The sequence below is a fragment of the Carcharodon carcharias genome, chromosome 8, assembly GCF_017639515.1.
Source record: "Carcharodon carcharias isolate sCarCar2 chromosome 8, sCarCar2.pri, whole genome shotgun sequence".
NCBI classification, from domain to species: Eukaryota; Metazoa; Chordata; class Chondrichthyes; order Lamniformes; family Lamnidae; genus Carcharodon; species Carcharodon carcharias.
The window spans coordinates 158,754,095-158,772,257 of NC_054474.1; the positions used below are offsets into that span (position 1 = coordinate 158,754,095).

The 18,163-nt window shown below is 38.5% G+C and overlaps 1 protein-coding gene across 1 annotated transcript in view; it reads left to right on the forward strand.

The window, feature by feature from the left end:
* Positions 1-290: 290 nt before the first annotated feature.
* Positions 291-18,163, forward strand: part of LOC121281570 (formin-binding protein 1) — a 274,207-nt gene continuing 256,334 nt past the window's right edge. Inside the window, exon 1 of the mRNA XM_041194555.1 lies at positions 291-448. Within this exon, the coding sequence (XP_041050489.1) occupies positions 425-448 (24 nt within the window). The 5' untranslated portion in view covers positions 291-424. The remainder of the gene's footprint in view (positions 449-18,163) is intronic.

Below are 18,163 nucleotides of genomic sequence, written 5' to 3' on the forward strand. Positions count from 1 at the left end.
CCTCTTTCCCCCCCCCCTCCCCCTCTTTCCCCCCCCCCCTCCCCCTCTTTCCCCCCCCTCCCCTCTTCCCCTCCCCCTCTTTCCCCCCCCCTCCCCCTCTTTCCCCCCCCCCTCCCCCTCTTTCCCCCCAAGTGCCGCGGTCCCTCCCCGCCGGAGCGCGCTCCCGTCCCGCTCCCGCCCTGTCAGACGTTGTTGGCCATATTTGTCGGCAGCTTCAAGAGTTGCGGGGACAAGAGGCCGGTGGGAGACCATGAACGGGAAATAAAGCCCGAAGCCCCCCCTCCCTCCCTCCCTCGGAACCAACTCCTCCCCGAGCCCTGGCGGATTATCGGCACTTGGTGCCGTGCCTTTTATCGGCTGCCTGATCGCTTTGAGATCTCGTCTCGATTATTTCTCATCTTAATTCTGGAATCGCCCGCCAACCATGAGCTGGGGAACGGAGCTGTGGGTGAGTGAGAAACAGGAGGAGGGGGGAAATTTTTTTTTTTAAAAAATAGGGTCTTTTATTAGTAAATTTCTCGGCTGTTTAATGCAATATAAAAATGTTGGGATTTATTTCCCCCCTCAGCTCAAAATCGGCGACGGTTGGGTGGGGGGGGGGGGGTTGGTGGAGAGAGGCACTGGGGAGGGAGGTCGATCCATTTGTTTGTGGATCACTTGTAGAAATATTATTAACCGTATCAATAATGACTTGTGGTTTTTATTTAAAAAAAAGAAAACAACACTTAACAGGTTTTATATCCTCAAACGCATTTTTATTTTTTGTGAATGGATCGGACGGTTGGAAATATTAACTCGAGCTTGGATGCAAACCCGGCAGGGGAGGGAAGGAGGTTGTTTAATTTTATTGTGGGTTTTTTTTTTATTATTATGGTTAAAACCGTTTTGTGTTTTTTTTTTAAAAAAAACCTGACCAGAGGCGAACCGACCGTCTGAGCCAAGAGGAGATCAAATAAGCTGAATTGTTTGCGATCCAACCTGACTGAATTGGAAATTTGCAGCATCTCTCTCTGGTGGCTTAATTTTTTTTTTGCCTTTAAAAAAAAACATGAGAATTTATTGTCAAAGGCAGAGGAAGTGAAATGGTACGTTAAGCAAGAAGAAAGTCGTTGGGTGTATGCATTCAGCACCTGACCATGGCAGACAAAGGTATTTTAATAGGTTGCAAGTTATTACTGTTCCTTCCCCCCCCTCCTCCTCCTCCTCCTCCTCTCTCTCTCTCTCCCCCCGTTAGTAATGTGGGTAAATCCTGAAGGAGAAATGCTGCCTCTCACGCCTTGGATACGCATGGCAATGCTTGGCTGTATCGAACCTATCCTGCATTTAGATTCTTCTGGAAAGGGGCTTTGCCAGAAGGTATTAGGTCCCAATATACGCCGGTGGGATCGAGGTGAACCAATAAGGGCGCAGAGGTCATCGCTGAGAAATGGTGTTTTGCTGAAGGGAGCCGAAACTGCTCTTCAAAGCCAGAAAATGACCTTGCTAATAATGCAAAATTTGGTTGTCTACCTGGGGACGCCGAATGATGTTTATGGTACAAGGTTGGGACGTGATTCGTTTAAAAAAAGATTGAAACCAAAGTTAAATCCAGTTGGATTGAAATGGTTACTCGTAATTTGGAAAAAAAAATTGGGGTTTGTAAACGGTGTAGAGAAGTTAGGGATATCGTATAATTAACTCTTTGTGGGAGATCAGAATTTGTCTTTGGGTAAAAAAAAAGATTGCATTCTAGTGAATTTCAAGTGATTTACTTAAGAATTTAAATTTCAATTATCACATAATCAACAGCAGTAAATATTCTGGCCAGTGATTGGGTGTGATACTTCTGTGCAGTGGGGAAAGTTTTAAACATGAGCAAGTAAAACTACCTAACACATATCTATCTGTATTCTGTATAGTCACTTGGTTTGTGATCTTTTTCCATCACATGTATCTGGTAACCCTTTAAAGTGGACATATTTACAGATGAATGATAATTGCTGTCAACCTCCTGGAAGCTGTTGTAAGCAGAACCTAACTAAATTGGAAACACCACCATGAACTTCACAACCAGTGAGAATACAGTTCGCATTTTGTGAATGTCATTACAACGTCATTGACAAGGTCGCTATAATCTGCTCCTAGGCCATTTTGTTTCTATTTAGTGGTGTGATATGGGTGACGGTGGCATGGCTGCATTTATTGTCCATCCCTAGTTGACCTGGTGCTATAACGTCAATGACTCATAAGTGAACAAGTAGTTTGTAACAGTGATCTGAATGATACATTTGCCTTGACATTATTCCTGGGCATATTTTTAAATGCAGTCTCTTACTTTTGATAATTAGTTTATTCTCTTGTATCTGTCATTCAGAAGACTGACTGACTGCCTTTACTATTGATGGTATTATGATTTTAATGATTAAATTAGTTAACGGTTGTAATAGATCAAGAAATAGCCTACAGTTGAATCCATGATGATTTTATGACCTTTAGTATTTTATGATATATTACAGTAATATTAGTGTTTATATGCTTTTAATACTTTTATCATATCTACAGTCCACCATAGCAGTTCTTAAGGATTTTTTAAAAAGGGATCTATTTTATGTGGGGTGCTTTAGATTTTGAACCAAAAATTTCCCTGCATCTGCCAATCCGCTAACAGCACTTAACCCTAGGATTTACAACAATTAGACTGGGCAATTTTAAAGCCACCGATCAGCTTAAAAACAGCTAGCTCCATAGCTAAACAATGTATTGTTAAGTTAATGCCTCAATCATTATTTAAATGATCTGCTTTATGGTCAGTAATGCTGCAGGAAATTGGCTAACTTGCATTTAGCATGCCCACCAACAGGAAATGTTACATTTCTACATAGTATGCATCATATCAGTAAAGCAGTAGTAAATCGTGCCTGATCTGACATTTCCTCAGCACAACAAATGCTCTTTAAATTGCTCTTAGAATTTGCTTTTTTAGAGCACTCCCTCCCCACCTCGAACCAAAGTCTATATAAGTGACTGTATCTTTGTCCTTTATAAGGGACAACTGAGTTAAACATAACTCCACCTTAGCTTATAGCTTTTCTCAATGCAGCCCCTTTAAGCCTGTTCATGAGGGGACAGCAGATGCAAAATAAAATAAAAACAAAACATTGCAAATGCAGGAGATCCGAAATAAAACTGAAAACGCTGGAAAAACTCAGCAGATCTGGCAACGTCTGTGGAGAGAGAAACAAAGTTAACATTTTGAGCCCAACATGGCTGTTCTTTGGAGCCTGAAGTTGTTGGACTGCTGATACCTGAGACTTCTCTCGAAAGACAATGCATGAATCCCACCTCTTGTGTTTCACACACCCTGCATTGTTTTTAAGATCATTGCAACCTTCTAAAAGGGCCCAAACCCAAGTTCGGAAGAAGAGTCATACTGGACTCAACTTTAACTCTGTTTTTCTCTCCCCTCAGATGCTGCCAAACCTGCTGAGTTTTGCCAGCATTTTGTTTTTATCCCAGACGTAAATGTTTCCTCGTTAAATAATACTAGGAGTGATATGGTTGACGCCTCTGATATACAGCAAGAAATATCATGAAAGATCAGCTCCTTCTGTGAATAATCCCTGAAACAACATTTCAAAATAACATAAATTCGCCTGTGATGATGAGAACTAAGCACTTATTATGTGATTCAAACTCCTTGACCAAATTGTATCTTTTTAGCTCACCCATCATCCATTGCTCTATTTTCAAGTAAATCAATAACCTAAATTATTAACTAATAAGACTAAAGCAGCCTTTAAGTTTTAGGATTTTAAACACTTTATAATTCTAAATTACTGGGGGGTGCTAGATGGACAGTTGGTTACTGCTCTTTTTTCACCTTTGGAATTTGGGTTTTGATCCAACTTTCCATAGCAGGATGAATTTTTAGTTTTTCTGATATTGTAAAGATTTTACTTGAAATGACTTTAGGGAGATTTTAGCAGACGTAGGTCAATGATAGAAACGGCCAATGATCTTGTTCAAGTTGACACAGTCACTCAGGGTGGTTGGTGTGAGACGTGGGAAATTTAACATTGCTGCTTTTCTAAAATTTGGGCAGATTGGATGAGTTCCATTCCCTAGCACTGGCGTTTCTGCTTTGATATTAAGAATCTAAATGGCGTTTAGGAGCAAAGGGATTTGGGGTACAAATATGCATATCACTAAAAGTTGGGACACAGGTTAAACAGGGCATAAAAAGACCAAACTAGGCACTAGGGATCCTACCTCGAACCTTGGTTAGACCACACCAGGAATACAGTGCACATTTCTGGTTTGCATTTTCTATAAATGATGTAAAGGTGTTGGATAAGACACAAAAAAGATTCAAAAGAATGATAACAGAACTGAGAGTTTATAACTATTGCATTATATAAATGAATAGGCTGGGGCTCTTTGCCCTCGATAAAAGAAAGCTAAGGCACAACCTGATAGAGGGTCTTTAAGGTAATGAAAGGGTTGAATAAAATTGGTGAAAATGTTTTGACTTGTTGGGGCGACCAAAATTAGAGATCATAAATGTAAGATAGTGATTAATAAATCCAGTAGGGAATTCAGGAGAAACTCTTTTGCTTAGAGAATACTAACAATGTGGAACTTGCTACCACAGAGTCGTTGAGGAGAATAGCATTGAAGCATTTAAAGATAAGTTAGATAAGCACATGAGGGAGAAAGGAATAGAAAGGTATGCTGATGGGGTGGATGGAAACTTTGTGGAGCGTAAACAAGAGCATAGACCAATTGGTCCAAATGGCCTGATAGTAGTGTACAAAAACCTTGAACTTGCAGCTTTATTTTGCAGACTTTTTTTCCCCATTCATGTTGGACATGCTACTCAAGTAAACTGTTGAACTCATAATACCAATTCTACTTTTCATTTGGAGAAGAAGGGAGAGACCTCATTTTGTCAGTAAACTCAGAACATTTATCAAATCTTGAACACTTAGTTTTAATAAGTAAGACACCCATTCATTCTTTGAATTTTAAAAGTACACTTTTAGACTGTGTAACTTTTAATGGATAGTTACCTGAAGTATAATAATAGAATCTTTATCTGTAAACCAATATGAAAATGCAACAACTAGGTTTTCAGTCAGGATAATACTTGGTTAAGGAGCTAAAATTTATTTCAGCGTATATCAAACAGGAGCAGTGAAAGTAGTCTTCAGTTAAACTGAGCAAGAATGCGTTATACAAGTGCTATTAATGTTGAAGTTTACATTTTAAAGTCAAAGCTACGCAATTACATGTAAAGGAAAATAATAAATATCTCAAGTTTATTTTGTAAGTAGCAGCCAGTGCTTGCTTTACTTTTGAAAAGTGTGAAATGGCTGATACAACAGTTGATATATTGTGAAATTATTATTTACGTCTTTAAAAGAGACTAATTGACTCAACTTGCTGTGATCGCGTGTTGCTGCTTAGTTTTGAAGTGTGGATTGATTCTTGAAACAATTATTTCACACACACTTTCCTTCAGTGTAAACAAGCTTTTAATTGTCCACTGTGTGTATGTTTCTCATCTTGGATTAGATTAGATTTTGTTTAGTGGTTTGTTGTTGAAAATGCACCATAATGGAAAGAGATTTACTCCCTTAGATTAGGCCAGTGGTTTAAACTGAATTCTCAAGCTGCCATGGTGGGAATTGAACTTGTGTTCTCTAAATTATGAGCCCAGGCTTCTTTATTATTCAGCCAGTAACCACGACCATACCCATGTCTAATATTCACAAGCTGTGCCTAAATATCTCAACAAATGTAATCAATCTTTAACATCCTTGTAGGCCATAGCATTGGAAAGATCCTTTTATACATATTTGGAAATGAGAAAGTGAATCAGTTGTGTTTACAGTAGCTTTAGACTACAGACATACTTGAAACTATCCTGGTCTACTTAGCTTAGTTACTTACAAGTTTACCAACTAAGCTATTGGAGGAACTAATTTTAATGTTTTTAGTGCGTTCTCTCAAAAATAAACAAGAGCTTGAGAGCATGATTGGTCATTTAGTAAACTTGTTAAACCATATTTCTAACTAGGTAGGCAGCAGAATCATCTTGATGTGGCTTGAATTCCAAGAAAGGAGAAGGATGATATCTGTTATATACATCTGTTTAGTGCCTTTTTTTAGACATGAGTTGACAGGAAGGAGTTGGTATGAATGATGTGCTGTGGTAACAATCTTAACTTTTTTAAGATTGAATGTTGTATGCAAATTCCAGGAAGCAAATTAGTTGAAGTCACCAATGAATTATTAACAACCGTCTCATAATCCATAGGTTTTACATTTACCAAAGTTTATTAATTAAAAATGTACATAAGCACTGGAGGCTTGCAACATCCTAATGGCCTAAGATACCTATTGCAAAGTAATACACAGTTGTACTTTTTCTCCATTATAATAACTGTGATTGATGGAAAATGTGTTAATGAGACCGTAATTATCATGGATCCTTGAAAAAATAGTTGGATTTTCTGGGAATAATAAATTATTTGTGTTTCACAGTGCAGTGATATCAGCCTTGCAATACTTTTTCAAATATACATTTACAAATTTATAATTCTTTGGAGCAATGAAATAATTGTTTAAATTGCTGTTGACATTAGAATTGGATGGCATAGGATCATTGGGAATGAGATGGATAGTACTAGCTGGATTGCTGAATATTAAACCAGAAATACACTTAACAGAATTGTTTTACAACCCCTGTTGCAGCAGTCTTAAAACCAGCTGAATATTCAAATTTATTTGAATTGTAAAACAGGATTGTAGAACCGCAGAGGTATATGTAAAAATATTTTAAGTGGATTTCATTGTTCCAGAGTATTGGTACTGCAGAACTTTTTCAAACTTCAGGTGTAGAATTCTTAATGACTTGATAGTTTAGCAAGGAAGTTATGGTAAACTTTTATAAATCATTTGTTAAACCACAGCTAGAGTACTGTGTCTAATTCTGGACATAGCCTTCATCACATCCTTCCTGAAGTATTATGGAAAGGGTACATAAGAGATCTACCAGATAGGGGTGAGGGATTTTGGTTATTTAAAGAGGCTGAAGAAACTTGAATTATTTTCCTTAGAGCTGGGAAGGTTAAGTGGAGGTGTTCAAAATTACAAGGGGTTTTGATTGAGTAAATAATGAGAAACTGTTTCCAGTGACAGAAGGTGGGCAAACACAGATAATTGTAAAAAAACTGGAGGATGGAGGAAAGGATTATCAGTAACGCACTGCCTGAAAGGGTGGTAGAAGCAGATTCAATAGTAACTTTCAAAAGGGAATTGGATAGTTATTTGAAAAGGAAACATTTATAGGATTATGGAGAAAGAGCAGAGAAGTAAGACTAATTTGTTAGATTTGTCAAGAAGCTGGAAAGAGCCCATTTGTACCAAGCTGTATGATGCAAATCAAGTAAAGATTCTGAGGAAAGCTTACAAAGAAATACCATAGGCTGACTGTTTTTCAAAATTCTTTGTAAAGTTCAATTGTGCTGAAGGTTTGACGTGGCAAATGTGATGTTTGCCCGGCTCCTTCAGTGATGGTGTGGTCTTTATTACCAAGTCACATTGTGCTGTCTTTCCCCCTGCTCCTAGCACCTTGTCCTCCTTTCAAGAACAAAATCTTGTTCCACATCTCATAGCTTCCTTTCAGAATTCCAATTGTCTTTCACACCCTGAAGCCTCTTCCCCCAAGATATTTTCTCACTCCTCCTCCCTCAGCCAATGAAATCACCAATAATATGAAATTACTAAGTCAGCTCTACTTCGTCTTTTTGCTTTGAATTCATTGACTTTCTGACCTCTGAAACTTTTCTTATCAGCTTTCACAGTCACCCTTTGCCCATCCCCTGTGGCTTCTTTCTTCCTTTGGGCATCTATGACCAGTTACTTGTATATATACCAACCCGCATGCCCCTCCCTTAATTCCATTTACCTCTGTGCCTATGCCTGGAAAAATTCTCCCACAAGTCATTTAAAAATGCAGTTTCAACCTTTCAACTGTCTTTTCATTTGTCATAGTACTTCTACAGCAGACTAATTCCACAAAAACTCCCATACATCCACTCTTGTCCCCATCGAATCCTTAACTTCTTGTATCCTGTTATTTTCCTCTGGCGTTACTCCCTCACACACTCCAGTGCAAGGGATGCAGCCTTCACTTCAATGTATCTACTGCAAAGTTGGTTTAACCAGACATTCCTGGATCACATGAACTGTTATCATGGTCCTCTAAAAATCAACCACTACTTCCAGAATCATCCTGGAGAGCAAAGATAATTATAGCTCTATTTTCCATTATAAACTGTGCCCTTAAACCTTCCTAACACCACCGCCCCAACCATCCCCTTTCTCCCTTTACCTTCAACATGAAGTGTGCAGAGCTTATGGACATCTTTGTCACTTTAGTTAACACCATTCACTGCTTCTAGTGCATCCCTGCTTTCCCCATTCCCAGCCCTGAACCCTCATCTCTCTCTGGTTTCTTGGTGAGCTCACTGAATGCTCTCGCCAAGGTCATCTTGTTGAAGACTCACCCCCAACCGCTGTCCCCCGCCCCAGCCGCTGTTCCCTTGCCCTCATTTTCACTGTTATGAAGTGGAGCTAGAGCATTAGGAATGAGTTAATGCTTAAGTTTGATTTGTATTCCTGTATTTGTGTGTTAAGAAAGGCCAAATTGAGTTTTAGTTTCACTTTTAAAAAGGTACCTGTATTTCTAATGAGGTTTTTTACGACTGTTGCAGCTAAGATAAACAGACAAGGGTGGAAGAATTGGACTGTTGCCTAGCAACAGGGGTTCAGAGAGGCAGGTCCTTCCCACAGACACAGAAGAAGTAAAACTGCAGTTTGTTTTGGAAGCTGTTGGAGTTCAGCTGGTTTTGAAGATAGCTGCCAGGGAAGCAACCTGGAAGGGTCAGATAGCCAGTCCCAAATAAAAGAAAAATCCAGGAGAGTGGAACAGGGGAAAGGTCCTGTTAATTGAAGTTAAGAGCAAGGGGCAGGGAGAAAGGCTCCAAGCTTCAGATTTAAAGAGACAAAAGCTGCAGAAAGCAGCTTTAAAGCGAGAACAGCTTGCAAGAGGCAAGAAGGCCCAAAGAGACAACTGAAGGTCTGTAACTCTTTGCTATGGGCATGTGAAGTGAGGTATATGTTAACACTGAGTCAGTGAGAGAGTATGTGTGTGGACGACAGATTGAATGTGTGTAGTGACTCAGGGAAGAGGAACAACAGAAGGAGAGTTGTAAACCCTGGAGGTGAATCCTTGAGGAAGGTGTCTGAGAGAAAGCGTCAATTTGGAAGAGGTTTTCAAGGTGAGGCCATGGAGAGTGAAGATTGGAAACCCTTGAGTGAAGGACAGAATTCAGTGAGACTGGTTGGCTCATGGTGTGACAAGCGTCTGGGTTGGGCGGGTGGGGGGGTGGTAGTTGAGGAGAGATCCACAGCATCGGGTTGAGATGGCATTTGTCACTTGGTTTCAGAGTGTGGTATGTCTGACCACAGGCTGCCTATTGGTTTACATGGACTGTGTATGTACCGTGAACATTAAAGTATAAGCTGGCTTTTGTAACTTGTGTTATCCTTACAAATCTGTAAAGATATGGTTTTGGGTAAAGGAATATTTTAATATAGTTCATTTTTTCTTGTTGAATAAATATTTTGTTAAAAATTCATAAGCTGACTCCAGTGACTCTGTTCAGTAGCCACTCTCCACATGTCTAAACAAACACTAAAAGTTAGGATTTATCAAGCTGGGTTTCACCCTGGGATCAGGCTAGTCCTGGGTAATCTCAGCTGGGATCATAACACCACTAACTGCTGACCAAATACTTCCCTTCCAGACATTTTGGAAGCTCATTCTCCTTGTTTACTGGCCCCCTTCCTTTCAAAACTACTGTCATAACAACCCTGCTTAAAAAAAACAGATCTCCTTCCATGACTTCCTGTTTGAATCTCTCCAGTCTAGTTTCTGTGCCTGCTGTGGCACCAAAACCATTGTCCTCCTTTGAGCTGTGCAGCCTTTGGCATAGGCAACCACACCATTCTTATTCAAAGGCCCCCCTCCATTGTCCAGCTCTGAAGGACTGCCGGTGCTTGGTACCTCTCTTACCTATTAAATCATATCCTGGAGCATCTGTAATAATGACTTCTCTTTCAGCACCTACACCGTGGCCTCCAAAGACCCCTCTTCTTCTACATCTACACACTACCCCTCTCTGATATCATCTGCAGACATGTAGTCAGCTTCCATGTACAAAACGATCACATCCAACTCTAGCTTTTCATTAACTGTCTCAATCCTTTCATTGTCTTTGTCATCATACTGCTTTTCTAACATCCAGTGTTGGATCACTTACAATTTCCTCCTGCTAAGCAGTAGAAGGATTGAAGCCAGCATCTTTTCTCATTACTTCCCCCCACCCCTCCCAACAATCTCCATTGCTACAGATTCTGTCCACTTTGCTGGCCACTTCAGAACATCTGCTTTGCATGGAGGTTCTTGATCTTATTGCCTCTCCATCACAAAGGCAACCTGTTTTCACCTCTGTAACATCACCACTATCTTACCTCATTTGTTGCTCAAACCCATATCCAGCTGCCTCCAGACTCAACTATTCCAGTGCTTTCCTGCCAAATTCCCATCCTTCACTCATTGTAAACTTTAAGTCATCCAAAACTCTGCTGCCCTTATCTCATTCTATATGAATTTCCACTCATCTATCATCCCTGGCCTTAGTGACTTACACTGGTTCCCAGTCTCCCAATGTTTCAAATTCTTTCATGATCTCATTCCTCCAGCCATACAAATCCTTTGCTCCTCTGACTCTTGTCTTGACTTTTCACCTTTCCACCATTAGGAATGATGCTTTCAGCCACCTAGATCACATCTGTGGAATTCTGTCTGCCCCTCTAACTTCCTTTTGGATCCTTCTTAAAACCAAGCTTTTTGATCAAGTTTTTGGTTAACCCATCTAATATCTACTTCTCTGGCTCAGATTTTTTTCTTACATCTTTGTGAAACACCATGTTTTTCCCTCTATTTTAAAGGCTCTATATAAATACAAGTTGTTTTATTCTCAACAGGTGGGACCTAGGTGGCTGAGGGCATGGTTGCTTATCATGAGGTTGGGGAGGCAGCAGGGTAGGCTATATATACATGAGGTGAGAGGCAGAGGAATAAGAAAAAAGCTTGAAATTCAAGGCCAGTTAAATTTACATTTGTTATTGGTAAACTTCTTGAGTCTAGAGTGAAATCACTTATTGCTTGGGAGGAATCTGAGCTAATCAGAGCCAGTCAGGATGGATTTCTAAAGGACTGATGATGCTTTACCAACCTAAAAGTTGTCTTTTGAAGAAATGAGTGCATAAATGATTATTAGAGATGGAATTTTGTTATTGAGATATAATTTTAGTGAAAAATTAATGTTTTTCCCATTACTTTTTTAGGAATTTCACTTTGGCTTTTTGCATGTGTTTGGGATCAGCGATGTAAAGTTAAAAATGAAAATATTGTAAGAAAAATTTAAAGATTCTAAACAAGGAAGAAAATAGTTGGGGGAGTAGAACCCAGTGTTGGGCATGTGCAGAAAAAGTTTAATTTGTGACCCTGTACTTGAGCGGTTATTAGAAATTTGAAAAAAAGTCTAAGAATGTGTGTCTCATTAGCAAGATGGCATAGTCTGGTACAATTAATTGGCTTTCTATTTCTGAGGGCTGTTAAGCACCAACCATATTGGTGTAGGATTGAAGTCACCTATAGGCCAGATTTTTGTAAATTGAATTCAAAGACCCATGGTGGGATTAGAACTTGCATTCTCTCAATTTATTAACCTAGAAATATAAACACTACTGTACTGAGAACTCTAAGCTGTTGGATTCTCTGCTCGCCGGTTTAAAAAAATATTCTGGAGACTTGCAGAGAGATATTTTATCCTAAGCATATTTGGGGCAACCTTTCAATCCAGCACATCAAACTTGTGTATTAGCACAATAAACTAATATTACACAGAATCACAGGAGGTCATTTGGCCCATTGTGTTTGCGTCGGCGTATTGAATGAGCAATTCACTTTGTGCTATTATTCCGCCTTCTCCCCGTAACCCAGCATACTCCTCCTCTTCAGATTACAGTCTAATTCCCTTTTGGATGCTTCAGTTGAACCCGCCTTCGCCACACTCTCAGGCAGTGATTTCCAATCCTTAACCACGATAGATCTGCCTTTTTCTGCAACTTCTTTAATCACTTGTGCTGGTGGAAAATGAAAATACCAACTGTTTAACGTGCAAAAGGAGTGGATTGTGTTACACTGCTTGGTCTCTGCTTTTTAAGATGATTCATGCGAAGAATTAATAGTTTACAGAAACGGCTACAAACCTGGGAAAAACCTGTTGTGTGTAATGGGACAAAGCTGATTAAAAGGGCTGAGCTATTTTCTTCTTGCTTCTGTGACATTTTTCTGTGTGCATAATTGCTTTAGTCAGGAGAGTGCACCAGTGTGATATTTTCTATTTTCCAGAGCAGTCATCATTAACCTTGGTCTGAAAGATTTTGAAGCTGCATGCTTTCCTTGGTTTTCTATTGCAGACCTATGCCTGTGCAAAAACTGATTACACTGTCCAAACTTATTTGAGTTGGGACACTTGGGCAGACACTTTGTTCTAAGATTCTAAGGTAGATTTGAACTGGGACCTTGGAGGTCAAAGGACATCTTACTCACTGTGCTACAAAGACTCTCAAAGACTGCCATTTTTAAGCTTTAAATCTTGATAATAGCTCTGCCTTCTTGGTCTCTGGAATTGTTCAATTCTATGGCATTTTTATGACAATCCAGCACCAATTTTGTTTGTATTGTGTATTGATTCTTTCATGTACTCTGTGATAGAAATCATCTTTAATTTGTTTGATCCACAAGTGCAGCTCAAATAATATAAAGAAGCTTATTCTTAATTAACCCATTGGAGATTGCAGAGAAAGGCTCACATTTTCACTGAATTGTGTTTTTGTTCAGATGTTCATTATCACCACTATTATCAAGCAGTAACTAATTAAGGTGTTTAGACACAAATCATGTAAAATAATCAATCAAAACCTGAGATGACTTTTAATTCAATAAAGCATATCTTTTTTAACATATATACTGTGAAATTTATGTAACAGTTATTTATTTTTGGCTTTTCTGTCATTTTTCATTAATAGTTTAAATGCAGGCAGGTGATGACCAGTGTGTTCTGTATCATTGAATTTATGACATCTACACTAAATGGTAACTTACTGTTATGTGATCACCATGGTTTAGTGGCAAAAAAAATGCAGCAGAGAACCATTAATTAACATAGCATATGTATTTGAGTTTATGTAAATTTAGATCACTGAATTCATTCAGGAGTCAGTGAATTTGACTTGTTCAAATCCTGTACCTGTTTGCCTCATTGAGGATTTTGGATTTAATCTTTAGTGCAATGCGCTTCAATTTATTCATCTGGTGTGTTACCAACTCAAATTTATTCTGCTTTGGCAAACTTACAAAGCTGGGTGTAGGTGTTGGAAGGTTTAAGAGAAAGTTGGAAAGTTTTAAAATAATTAACTTTTATTATAATTGAGATAATTTACACTTTCTTGCATTCTTGTCTCTCTTCCTTGCAGTCAGAAAGCGATCTTAGCGTGCAGTGTTACTTTGCCTCATTCCTTCAAGAACTTGCAAGTTTTTCAATGTCCCCAACTTAATTGAAGATAGCACACATGCATTATATTTTACATGGTATAATTTCCTTTTATAACAGACTTAACTTAAACAGGAGTAGACCATTCAGCTCCCTTGTCCACCATTTGGTTAGATCATGGCTGATCTGTATCTCAACTTTATATACCCACCTGTGCCCTCTTAATCAACATCACACCCACTTGGACTAAGTGTGCTTCTGATCTTAGTACCCTTTATGCGAGGAAGTGCTTTCTGTCTTCATTTCCAAATGACCTCACTCTAATTTTAATAGTATGTTCCATTGTTCTTGATTCCTCTCCCAGGGGACATAGTTTCTCTGTGTCCCATTTGAATCATTTTAAACACCTTGATCAGATAACCCCTCAGTCTCATATCCTCAAGGGAGTACAAGGCAAGTTCATGCGACCTGTCCTCACAATTTAACCCTTTTAAGTTGCGGTATCATTCTTGTGAATCTGCACTCTACCCCTTCCAATGTATTCTACATGAGGTGTGGTGTCAAGAACTGAATGTAGTCTTCCAGATGGGGTCTGACCAAGGCCAAGGGTGAACTGCCTCAGAAGATACACTTACAGTAAGGCAGTATATCTGGTGCATATTTCCTGTTTATTATTATCCTTTGTGTACATGCTATAATTACCTTTCTTTGAAGTGTACGTGTTTCTAGGACTGACCATCTCCCCTTTCCTCAAAGAACCTTACTTGTCCCCCTCTGCCCATGTAAGCTGCAGTCTACATTTGCCTGGCAGATGTTAAACTGAACACTGTAATGAGGTGCATCACTGGAACTCTTATGCCGACCCCAACATCCTGGCTACCCATTCTGTCGCACACATTCCCCCCCCCCCCCCCCCCCCCCCCCCCCCCCCCCCCCCCCCCCCCCCCCCCCCCCGGCACCGATTCACTACAAAGCAGCGACCCTCCATGGAGCGCAGCAAATTGAGGAGAACAAACAACAAACACCTCTGCACTCACCAACTCCCCTCACCTGTCGGGGATAAGGCAGGGCAAGTGGGACTAGGTGAAATGCTCTTTCAGAGAGCTAGTCAGACTCGATGGCCTTTCTGCACTGTAAAGATACTGTGTAAAACATAAAACATGATGAAGAAACAAAAGAATTCACCAGCAGTAGACAGTACTGTTGTCAGATAATACCTGCAGGCTATTAATTGACATCTTGATCAACTAGCATTTAATAAAATTTAGGCTTTACATAGTCTTGCACCCCAGAATAATATATTGTGATTTACATGGTATAATTTTCCTGTCTGTATATAAGGCATATTCTCTAATTAATGTGACCAGTGCCATATAAGGTTTGGTAGTTAGAATAAATGAGTGTAAACGATGAGTTTATGTGCACTATGAACATAGTTGTTGCTTTTCTGCTCCAGTAGGATTCACTGAGTAGCAATCAGAAGCATGAATCATGGCTCCGTGAGTCAAGAGAACTGAAGCCAATTAAAGTGCTCCAATTGTCGACCTCTGAGATTAGCTAACTCAGTGTAATCTGGGAATTGAACCTGCATCCTTAGGGAAGCCAGATCCTGTTTTTAAACATAATTGGAACCAAACCACACATGGAATGTTGGAAAGTGGTTCAAAATCTTAGAGCAGGCAACTTTATGATCAAAAAATTATGGTTTTTACTGTATTGTAGAATATTTTAAAGCACCTCCTTAGTACATCATGGATAAGCGATTGGGAAAACTTGACAAAGACTTGGCATATTTAGAATTAAAAACTTTAAATTTGGTGAAACATTAGTTTTCTTTGGAGTCTTGAATATTCTTCATAATCATAGGTGAAGCTTTAAGATTATGAGTAATTTGGAATATTTTCAGTTCAGATTTTTTTTGTCACTTCTAATGCAAGTGAAAACCATCAAACGAATTTCCCCTTTCTGATACGGTGGATCACTTCTCTGTTTATTGATTATAAAGATGTGCAGTTTGTCAAATAAATCTTCATCTTTGAAGAAAAAATTTAAAACAAATGGATCATCCAAGATCAGATTCTATTTCATTTCATGTAAAGTTGGTCAGGGTAAGTGGTATGCTATTGCATTGAAGTGAGATACTATATCACAGTTGGTGTAAAAGCAGATGACCTTCAGGATCCACATTAACTCAGGAATGGAGTATTTGTGCTATTTGTTTCTTTTTAATAGTGCACTGTTTCTGTTCCATTGTCTTCAAGGAGGTCTCAATGGAACATTAAATCATTAGCAGCATGATGGACACCATATTAGTGTTTCAGAAGGGCTTACCATGCAGTATCCCAGTGTAAATTTGATTATTGGTGCTGTAGTTCCCGTTCTCAACCATGCTGTTGGAGCCAACATGTAGTACCTACTCAAGTACTCTTAAAGAATTGCATCATTGTTAGACACGTTATTCAGGAAAATTTTCCTAGAGTTGTTAATATTCGGCTAAAGACAAACGTCACTAGATGCAGTGTACTTTGTTCTCACTCCTTTGTTAATGCCAATCTTACATTGGAGTAAAATAAAATATATCTGAGTTGTTATGTGCGCTTAAATAGCACAAGGATGACTCCTTCTGTGCAGATACTAAATACTGGTAATGGCAGCCAGAATAAAAGCTCGTCATTGCAAGTTGTAGCCAAACAAGTGATAGAAGTAGTGTTTTTCTTGTATACGCATATACAACACATCTGGTAAACCTTAGGAACAAATACTTCTCATTATAATTGTATTTGAATGCCAAGAAATATAAAGCCATTGAGATGATGGTTTTAAAGAATGTACTCTGTGGCTACAGTAGAACAGTAGATCTAATTAGATTGTCCTGTTTCTTAGGAAAACTCAGTACTGAAACTAGTATCATTCAGAGCCATAACCAGTTGAAGAAAATTAGAATAGAAATTTTAACACATTGCTATAAATCATAGCTTGAAAATTGTTGATTGACATCTAATTTGGCAAGGATATACTGTTCCAAGTGAATGTGTAGTGAAAGTAGTAATAATTCAATAAAACAATTGTTTCAGTTTTTCTATAGTTTTGGGGGATAGATGTGACACTGGACCATGCAAACTGTATTAAATTTCTCACCTGTCATTGTGCCTCAATTGGGCTCAGTGTTCCTGGATTATAGAGGAGGGAAATCAGCTGGGGTTTCCCAGTACTTGTTGTGTTTCCATGGTGGAAAGCCTACACACATTGCTTATGAGAAATTGTCAGGTACCAGAGGATTGCAGGCTCTCACTTAACTATATCCTAGAATGACTTAAGAATTTGACAGTAGTAAATTATAATAAATACTCAGCTAAAAAGAAGAGCACACATTTTGAAGGATAATTAATTATATTGTTAATTTTATTAAACTCAGGATTTTGAAATTTGATTGGAAATCAGTATTAAGTTGGTCTGGCGGTTTCTGAAACTCTACATTGTAGCTTAGGAGTGTGTAGATTTTCTTTGCCACAACTAAGCTGTTGTTTCAAATTTATAGCAGTTCATTAGTAATTATTTTCTAGCAGGGAATCCAGTGATGTAAGAAAATCTCTCAAACTCTACATGTTAGGTACACTAGAAAATAAAACTGGTACATTTTCTGAAAATATTGTTGATTGATTGTTTATGAAAAGGGGAAATGAAGCAGAAGTATAATCTTATGATGCAGAAAACACAGAAGTGAAATAATTGTTGGTCATGTGTCATATACAAGTTCTGAATCATCAACAGAAAAGGAAATGAAAAACTGGTGTTCAAAATATTAATATTTAAGCTGTACGAATTATCTTAAATAGGATTTGTTCTGAAATTAATGAACATTTAAAAGTTCAAGAATTCTGGTTTTGAGCAATTAGTTGTATTGATGTTTGTTGAGTTGAATCATTAATTTTATTTTTTAGTCAAACTGAAATTGATTGGAACATAAAATCTGACATTTCCAGGAGTGTGTTCTATCTAAACTATTCAGAATTAGTTTATAATAGTATTTTTTGAGATATTTTTGGTTGCATTCTTCAAAAATGCGTCCACCAAATATTGTTTCTGTGCATGAATCACAAGCCGCTTTATAACCAAAGCTTCTTTTATTGTTCATGCACATTAGACAATATCTTTGTGGAATTAATATATTGAAAATTAACACACTTCCATTTCTTACACAAACATTAAGTATATTATACATATAAAACATAAGATTATTTTGATTGAATTGAATTATACATTTCACGTTATATTAAACCTATGTGTCACTTGACTTGTCCCATATCCGCACCCGTTTTTTCATACCACTTTCACCCATTACTACAACTTGGAAAAAGAAAAAAGATCAGAGCCCCATAGCCAAGACAGGAAATGTCTGTTAGAAACTCATTTACAACCCCCCAAAGGCACTTGTGCCAGTCCAAAGATCTCTCAACCCATTGGTTCTGTTAAAAGACTTACCTTCTGAT